Source organism: Apostichopus japonicus, chromosome 4 (genome assembly GCF_037975245.1).
Source record: "Apostichopus japonicus isolate 1M-3 chromosome 4, ASM3797524v1, whole genome shotgun sequence".
NCBI lineage: Eukaryota > Metazoa > Echinodermata > Holothuroidea > Aspidochirotida > Stichopodidae > Apostichopus > Apostichopus japonicus.
This window is the reverse complement of record NC_092564.1, coordinates 4,357,101-4,366,941: the sequence shown is the minus strand read 5'-3', so window position 1 is coordinate 4,366,941 and position 9,841 is coordinate 4,357,101. Positions and strand designations below refer to the sequence as shown.

Genomic DNA, 9,841 nt, shown 5'->3' with positions numbered 1-9,841 from the left:
ATGCTTATCTATTTCCTAGACATTTTGTCTAGAAACATCAACTGTTGATCTTGAAATATCCGAATGTCTCAATTTTTTTAGTTTGTGTTCTTGTCGAAATTTTGAGCCTTGCTGTCAAGATATAAAATGATTCAAAAAGTATTTTCTTTGTAATTATTACCTGTTGGGGGGAAATTTCACCTAAACTGTTGAGATGCAGGTGTTTTTAATGACTTTTGTTGTCAAATTTCGGGACAGAATTCGAAAATTAGACTCATATTTGTACGTCGTACATATTTCGGGGTTTTATAGGATACGACACTACACTCTATATGCGATGCCAACTTCACCTTTCAACATCTGCACCCACGCTACTCCTCCCACAACACACATCACCAGGTATACCTTCTGTAAATCCTGGTGGTCTATGGAGATGTGACTGTACGATCCCATATGTTCTCTTGTAGTTATTTCATTGCATGCACATGATAGGAACACTCGCAATAGGAATGCTTTGAAATTGAACTTGATTCTTACGATATGGCTTAAGTTCAGTTTTAGAGTTTAAGCTGCATGACATGATCGGAACATGATACTTACGCAAACGAGGTAATCTACTACTTTTGAAATGCTATCATCGCTGTATGTGTACCGTTTACGGGGTTTCACACAGTTTGACTAGTCGGATTAGAGAAAATAGAATCTGTCATTCAGTGGTAATTTATTTACTTGAACCTGATTTAATATTATAAGCGTCAGCTTTTCATTTCCTCTTTGGTTAACATTCGAGATGTTTATAGCAATTCAAATAATTTCAATTTATGAGTATCAATTTCGTTTAAGTTTACTTCAGATGTATATATCAGAACTGATTTAGTATAAACATATGTAAAAATAAACAAAGGAACACATCTGCAGTCCTGCATGTATGACGATTTTGTGGAGCATGCACTGTATGAAATGTATACAAATGAAATAACTACAATATTATCTCATATTGTTTATAACATGAAGTAACTTGAAAGCATTTAATGGAAGGGCAAAGATACATAAATGGCACTCTCAAATCTCAAAACCGTCCGGGCAGATGCATTCCCCATTATATATCAGCACAAGTAGCGCATTCGGAGGCACACTCATCGCCATAGTAACCAGGTGGACATGCTGAAAAGGGGCATTAAAATATCAAGCAATTACAAACTATGACATTGTACAGAAGTAATCATTTAATGAAACTATCACATCTGTTTGTATCCTATGTCTTGCTGAACATTTGATCCTTGATTGTAACCTTTCTACCAAGTTACAATTGGATAATTCTTTATTTCAAATCTAAAAAGGCAAACACATCCCAGGACTATGTGAGTAATCAGCTTGACTAGCTAAGTTTCGCTTCAAATAATGAAGTACACAACTTAATATATTTGGCTTTGACTGAAACATTTGTAAGTGAGGAATGCTAAGGAATGAATTAAATTGACTCATTTGAATCAAGCTCTCTCATTATCATTCACTCTAAACTCACATGAGGTATGTCAGTTCGATCAGTGGTGGTATTATTGGTAGTAGCACTTGGTAGGGTTGATAAACCGTTGAATCTATTATCAAAGCACTATCATTCACTGCACATCCTTGTGCACAATGAGCTGACCACCTAACAACTATACCCCATAAGAATGGAGTTTCTATTATATGTTATTTCATCCACTTAACTAGAAATTCTGCATTTCTACTGCAAATACTGTTATTAAATAAGTACAATGGAATTGTTTGAAGTTCTTTTTTCGTAGTATTTAATCTAAATCACACTCAAACTCAGAATAATAAAGATAACCACATAAGTTGAACAATGTTTATCACATTTGTGTATCGATCTTTAGTTAGTTGTTGTCTTCAAAGTACGATGTTAGGTGACCGTACTGCTTCGAGCTAACATTGAAGTAATGTAACGTAAACTTTTTAACGTAGCTTAATGGCAGTTTCACATTAGCGTAATCTACGCTAATTGGTTCACGTATACAGCACTAATCTTCACAGCAAACACTTGAGAACGAATCTTGAAGCATTTCAAAATATTAATCAACCAATAATCAATCGAGCAGCACCACTCAGGAGTAATGCAAGTGCAATAGCATAGCCATGGTTTTAAAGCCAATGATAATTTAATAGTAATGAGATCAACTCACCCTCATCGCAATACCTGCCCCTTGTACATTGTCTACATCACAATATCCTGTCACAGAGTCGCAAATCCCCTTCTTCTAACAGAGACAGGTTTCAGAACAGCCTGCACCGAACTTCCTTTGTCGGACACTCTTTTGAAAGAGGAAACAATTCAGTGAGAGAGAGAAAGCCGTTTCATCTAAATTTATATATTATTCAAACAAAATCAAATTATGTTATACGACCGATTTTCTTATAGACTGACTGTGTAGTAAACTTAGTCAAATAGTATTATAAATGTAGATGCTATCATTGCAGCTAAACAAACTGATTAACAGAAAGGACACTTTAAATTGGCTGCAATTCATAACATTTATAGTCACATGCCTATGAAAGCTAGCCTCAGAAAAATGTATTGAGAATGTAGTTATTAACTAGCTATTAGGCTTCCACATACACATCTAAACATTATTTTTCCTCGATGTATTTTTTTTTTATGAATACCGGGTGTTCCACACACCCTTAGGAAAGACATAGGAGAAATGCGGAAATGAAAATATAAACCTATTAGGACAATACGAAATAATAGCAGGACAGAATGACGAGGACAAACGTAATAACCTAACAACTGATATTTAACAGCTTTAATCAGAAGTGAAAACCCAAATGTAAAAACGAGTGATAGCAAATGAAATTATTTTATGTGACAGATTTTTAAATCTTAAATAACAAAAATGAAAAAGCCGGCGAAAAAAAATCGGTAGAATAAACTAGGAAGGATGACCAAACGTGTAAGGAACAGTAAAAAATGTATGACTGCATGAAAATTTTAATGAGATCATATTGTTTTATTGAATGGATCCAGATCATCTCATATTATTTTTTTGACAATATTGTCGCTCCCATTCTTATGTTTAGATTTGACTGCTACGATCGATTTATATCTTGAATTCTTTTACAAAGGCTCTTTTGTGGACACGAAGTTTGCTAGCAGGTTTTGTTTTTATTTTATTTGTAGATTAATTATAGTTAGAAATGATTTGGATTTATTGGAATACCAGAAATAATAAACAGGCCTTCCTTTTACGGATCCTAAAATGGTGACTGGTGAAACCATACTTTCTACTGCAATACCTGTTGCAATACCCGGAAACTTGAAGCTCATATACGTCGAACGCGAAACTGCGTGGAACATTGTCTTGGATTTGTTTCAAGCCCTCGGCTAGTGCATACCCACAGAAGTAAATTAAGTTGTTCTAACAAGAGTCGAAAGGCCAAACAGTTCCGTGACATTTACCTAGGATCAGACGAGCATATGACATCATATTGTTATTGTTAAAACAACCAGATAAATGTAACGTCATATTGATATATATCGCCACGATATAAACATCATTACCCATAAATAACATCTCATAAGATCATATGATGTTTACTTCTTTCCACAGGAGTTGGCAATCATCAAAAGGCAGTAACTTGCACCAATGATTGCAATCACAATCAGACAAGTAAATAGTTATACTTTTATACTGTATACTTACGTGCACTCTTAAAACACCAGAGAGGCACTGCACGGAATGAACTGCAGTATGTTTGTAAAAGTAGCGTTGTATTTTTGGACGGTTATCAACTGTAACTGTAAAATCAAAATTACGACATCCATCAGCACATTACATATGAATAACTCTAGCCAAAAGAAAATATGTATGTAGTTGAAATGTTTTTGCTACTGTAAATACCGTATTTCCCCCATAAAACAAATAGATGCAGAATACTATTTAATCCCATGTTTTGAGTTTTTCAAGAAAGCCATTTGAAAATCAAAGAAGGAGAACTAATCGTATTCATATATTAATTTATCGATGTATTAAGTCAGAGGCTGCACTACTGGTGTAACTACATGTTGGTTATGATTTGCAACCTAAGTTTTTCTGTGATGTAGAATGTGAGAGTACGCGTAGCACCTCGGGTTCACTTAGCCAAGGTAAAGGTCAATTAACAAAATCCAGATGCCTAAACTGGGCCATGAAGTTATACGAAAAGAAGAATGCACAATCAACATGTGACATCCATATTCCCCCGTGCCTATTTTTGTACAAGTATATTACACTGAGGTAGATCGCACATGTCATTTGTTAGTTTAAACTACTATGGATCCATCTAAAATTTGTAAAGAGCGTGAACACAAAGTCAGTGCCATTTAGTACTTTATGTCCAATTTGTGTCCTTTATTTTCCAATTGATAAACAAAGGAAACATGTAATCAGAGGTAGCACAATAGCACTTAAGCTATTTAACTATATAATGATATAGGCAACCTGAGTTGAAACGTAGGACAAAAGCATTTAAGCTATTTCTTAGACATAACTTTTAGACCTTTCCAAACAAAACCACCCATAAAATCACAAGTTTTCTGCTTTGCTTGCTAAGTAGAATTTGCCAACTGATTGTTACCACATATACGTCAACATTGAAGTTCTTAACGTGAATGAGTTATTTTTGTACAATCGGGATTTACGTATTGCACAATGTCTATTGCGACAGACATCCATAAAAATATGTCTGTCTAACAAAGCAAACAGTAATGGGCCGAATTCAAACCTACATGAATACTCATCGATTCACATGAATGCCTCTTCATTCGTTTTATTGCTTATCACAGAACGTGTTATACTTTGCACCTAATATTGCGCAAAATCTTTGGTGGGATAGGAGGTGGTATTTGGTCCTTTTGGTCTCTTTACGGTTGCACTACCTTTGGAACTATCTGCTGGAGAGAAAAAGACAGAACAGTTCGGGTAAAGCGAGAATTCCACATAATTTGTTTTGTCAAGCTATTATGCTTAATGTAAGTAATTCTTACAAGATTTCTTAGTTTTAGTTCTGCTGTAGTATCTAAAAGGAGTTATCTGCAGTACTGCTATTATACATTTCAACCTAAAATCAATCTTTCAGGAAGTCACATTGAAGAAGTGTTTGGTTAATTCTCGATGCTGGTGCTTTTTTAAAAAAAAAATTATTGGCTGAAAGAGTGCATTTAAAGGAACCTTATTCTAAAAGACGATACTGAGTTCATTAAGTATCATCTAGTGCGTGAATAACTTATATGAAAGACCATTTATTAAGATGCACAAAATAAGCTTCATATTTTACTGTAATTTCATCCATCTTTTCACTACAATTTTTTAGGCTCTTTATTAAGTTAAGGGAACTTTCCCTAGTCTCGGTGGTGTACGTCTTATTGACGTAAACACGATAGCCCGGAAAGTGAAACTTGTTTGAACTTCTTAACTGGTATCTCTGCAAAGGTCAACATAGGGCAAACACTACCAACCTTGGGCGAACTACTTGGTATGTACACGAACAGAAGATACGTATTGTAAATGGTTAAGTTTGAAGGTCATTTCAGGTTATTGTATAGTTGAAAGCAGGGAGTTGTTATAACTCCATGTTGAAAGTATGAAAACCTAGCATCTACAAAAGTTTCAAAATCAAAGCTTGGATGAACTTCATACTTGGTACGTACATAAACCTCACTGTTTTCTGTGCAAGTCAAATGTCCTTTCAGATCAACGCATGAAGCTAATTTGGAAAGATAGTTAATACACAAGCTCATGCAGTATAGCATCAAAGAACATAAATATTTAAGAACGCAGTAGTGCAAGAGTATTGATGATCGGATTTGAAGTCCATAAAAGTCAGCACTTACAAACTTGATCCACCCTTAATTCTTTGTCCCTGTGTAAGTCCACTGTTCTTGAAGAAGAATATTCTAATGTGAACCAGTGCAAAGGTTCGTTGCTGTACTCCAATGTGGTGCGCATATAGGCTTAGGTATTTTCTCGGAACCACTAAAGACCAAACATTAAACCTCTAAAACCCCAAAAAGGTAGATTTAGGGTAATATACCTTTTCACCATATAACCAATAGTGGTTATGAAGACAATGTGCCACATACTTGATTAAATATAGTTGCCAATTAACCCAATACAATATACGATATGTCACTATTCGTCGCTTGACTGCCAGTCAATGTTGGTTATATTATCAGTTGTTGCAAGTCAAACAATATCCACGAACTGATCTGTCAACTACCGAGCGCTTTGTTAACCCGTGAGGAAGCAGAGTAAAAAGTGTACACAGAGCCTTTATGCTACCCCCAAGACCTACGCATACCAAAGATCATCATTTAGTCATTTGCGAGCAACTGGTGTTAGATTTTGTATAGCAGTGAAAATTTGCCATCACGTCTTACCCTGCCGGACATAAAAACAGTTTCTGTGCCCTAAGATAGAGAGAATAGGCTATTGTATAGCCCACCTTCTGTCTATGCCGAGATGACTTAGACATGCTCAATTGGGATGTTGAGAAACAAACAAATACGAACAAGACATTAACTTTCAGACTAAAGTTATTAGAAAAGTCTACGCTATTAGAAAAGAAAATGTGTTTCACGTTAACTTTCAATCTATATATAAACGCCGGTTAAATCCCTCAAAAATGGTAGAAACATATAACCATCTTCCACGGTCATAAATAACGCTAGCAACACCATTTTGTAGAGATTGTAGTTTATAATGAGACTTGCATTAAAACCGCAGTACAGAGAGCTGCACATACCAATGCTGTTAAGAACGAGTGAAATTATGAGAGTTTTCACAACATCACGAGGAAGAAAAGACTTTAACCTTTGAAATATAACGTATTGTCCTGAACCAAGCGGAAATGGTGGTTTCAACCGGCTGATTGAGAGAGAGGGTATAGACATTGAGGGCATCAATGTTTGTAGCAATAGTTCTAAAGCGAATGCAGTGGCCGTCTACCAATCCCCACCCGTCTCAGAATAGAATTATTACCAAATAACATCATTTCGCTCTTTCATCAGGTTTTGTTTTTGTCAGTGGCCATGCCAATATTATTGCAGTAAATCTAAGATTGGATATGGGGTTGTAGTTTGTCATTGTATAGAGATGATTACCAGTAAATTAATCTTTAATCTCGGAATTCATCAACTTGATATCATTGTCAGGCAAACTCTCAGTAGTTAACTTAAAAGAAGTTAAACGTAGGAGCAAGTTCATGTTTGGATCATGTACTGTGTAACACAAGTTCACTTTTACTGCTAATAACAGTATTTAATATGTTAACCAAACAAATTTGCTGGTGCAGTTAGATTGTGCAGATATAGATGTTTCTTTCTTTAACGAAAGACCGATATTGTCCCGATTGTCCCTATGTTTTCTGCGTTTTACTTCGCAGATTTGTGTCATCATTATCAAACCAAGGACCTTGAGTGACAGCTCTCACTCTGTTACTTATTAAGGGTGTATATATATATATATATTCTAAATTAAGTTTCAACTCTATCATAAAACATAATATATGCTTCAAAGTTAGCAGTGGTCGTATCACCGAGGGAATTTCAATGTCACACTTTGTCACTAATTGTTCGATATCTCGATAATTCTAAACGAGAACGTGATCAATTTAATCCGTGGAATTTTACTGTAGCAAATCGCAAATGTTTAGGGTAATGATCAGTAGTGGATATTAATAACAATAAATCGGTTTGACACGTTTATCATACACAGAAATCTGTTTTTTCCCACACCGTTCTTCACGCCAATCGCCGGGTCGACTCAAACACATTGCCTCAAACGCTTCAATAGCCAATGGACAATCAAACGTCAAATGACCCTTGTTGTTTTACGATAAAAATATTGAAAGGTGACACCCTACATGAGACACACCAGCTTAATCCGGCTCGCAAAATGAATATTGGCCCATGAACTTGCACTAATCGGGGACTCTGTATAAAGGTCTTACGAATTTAACGGGGTTATTTGGATACATATGATATTGCTTTCTCTACATTGTTTTTTCTGTTGTTTTGTATCGAAGGTCATGAAGGTCTTATTGTGTATCGCTTTGTTGGTGGCCCCTTTAGCCAGTTCCAGCACAAATGCACAAGGGATATCCCTAGATGTTGATGGCGATCATGTCTGCACAAGAACAGAAAGGTATTGTACATATAGCTTCCCGGTTGTATTTCGCATTAAAGGTTTGGTATATGCATTATACAACATGTCGACAATCTACTACAAGTCGCCTTAAATCATCCTTTAATACTGACTCTGAAGGTTTGAAAGATATAAATCTGTTACAAGTAAATCCTTTAATAGCAATGTATTTTCAGTCTATTGACAAACTATGCCAACAGATATGTCTGCCGTTGTTTCAAGAGTACCCTGTTTTATGTTATTTAAAATGAATTAAATTGTCCTAGCATAGGTCAGAGTTAATTAACGGATGTAAACGTAACATTAATATTCTTCTTTCTTCCTTTTCTTTGACAACATACAATCGATTATTTGATCATAATTTATAATGCAGTTAATAACAGAGCTTAATATAAAAACGTTCATGTTCCTTCATTTTATTTTCATTTTTCAACGTTTGTACTTTGCACAGCTACTCCAGTACGTTCATATCGTCATACTCTGAATATTATCATATAATGTTACGCGGATTCTGTTGGGAGATCTTTCAGTGGCCCCCTTTCTGGTGCACGGAGTTAAAGTAAGGTAACATTAAGAATTAAATTAGCACTGCTAGGTGTTACTAGAAAGGTAACCCTACTTCTCTTTGGAAAAGATGCGTTCTTAACGTCAAAACAATGGTGTCAGTTAACTATAGTAATCTGATGAAGAGAAAATTCTTGAACAGGGTTATAGGGTGGACCAGGCCCTCATGTATTGGTTAAAAAGTGAAATATGAAGGCTTTTTCTCTTTTATCATGAATTTACAAGTGTGTGTTTGTGAGTTGTGTCAGTATATGGTGCAGGACGGGGGATGGGGGGGGGGTTCAAAAGGATAGGTTAACAACATCAGATAAGTAGTAAGGTATATCACATAAGATGAGGCGAACTTTGATCTTTATTTTTAGATGGGGTAAATGTTGTAGATTCCAATATCAAGGTAAATAGTGCAAGAATGAGAATTTGTGAACTAGTTTGTAATTTGCTAATGGCTTGTTAAACAAGTGACCCATACTTAGTGGTCAAAGTACTTCACTACAGGCCACATGCTGGGCATGCTTCCAGTTAATAAATTAAAAATTCTCTCCCGGAAGATCCCGGCTTGTAAACGCAACCAGTTGTATACCAGAAGCTCTTTGCTGGTCAATATTTAAATATAATTTGATAGCTAAATTTATTGGAGTTAACAGTGATTATTTCTCCTATTAGTATTTAAGATTAGTTGCAAATAGCAAATAAAATAAATAACAGATATTCATGCTATTTGACAATATCTAAAATAACAATTTTTGTCGTTACCAGTTTAAACCATATAACAAAATACAGACAAGAATTCAAAGACGAGTACAGGTCTGTACGGGAGTGCTGTGATGGTTATCTGTATGAAGAGCCAGATAATTATTGTTATCGTAAGTATTCAACATTTATCAAGCGATCATAAATGTAACACAATTTAGGGCTTATGTACAACCAAACTTCTAAATGAGATCTCTACGCCCAACCCATTCCCATCTCCTTTCCTGTGTCATAAAATGTCGTTTTCCTTCCTCCTCTCTTTGGTGGAAGATTGGCATGTGTATTATAGTTGTATCTAAACGTTTGATCTTTAAAAGTGTCTACTTCAGACCATCTTTCGGTATAAGAAACCAATAAATAGTGGA

The 9,841-nt window shown here is 35.3% G+C and overlaps 2 protein-coding genes across 3 annotated transcripts in view; one reads left to right on the top strand and one right to left on the bottom strand.

Annotated features, from left to right (window-relative positions):
- Positions 1-1,063: 1,063 nt before the first annotated feature.
- LOC139966191 (uncharacterized) overlaps positions 1,064-9,841 on the bottom strand; it is an 88,346-nt gene continuing 79,568 nt past the window's right edge. Inside the window, exon 18 of the mRNA XM_071968975.1 lies at positions 1,064-1,143. Within this exon, the coding sequence (XP_071825076.1) occupies positions 1,079-1,143 (65 nt within the window). The 3' untranslated portion in view covers positions 1,064-1,078. The remainder of the gene's footprint in view (positions 1,144-9,841) is intronic.
- LOC139966193 (uncharacterized) overlaps positions 4,773-9,841 on the top strand; it is a 43,347-nt gene continuing 38,278 nt past the window's right edge. Inside the window, exons 1-4 of one of the 2 annotated variants that reach the window (XM_071968980.1) lie at positions 4,773-4,990; positions 8,044-8,162; positions 8,614-8,721; positions 9,483-9,589. In XM_071968980.1, coding sequence (XP_071825081.1) covers positions 4,982-4,990; positions 8,044-8,162; positions 8,614-8,721; positions 9,483-9,589 — 343 coding nt within the window. In that variant the 5' untranslated portion in view covers positions 4,773-4,981. The remainder of the gene's footprint in view (positions 4,991-8,043; positions 8,163-8,613; positions 8,722-9,482; positions 9,590-9,841) is intronic. The other variant, XM_071968979.1, reaches the window with a different exon arrangement.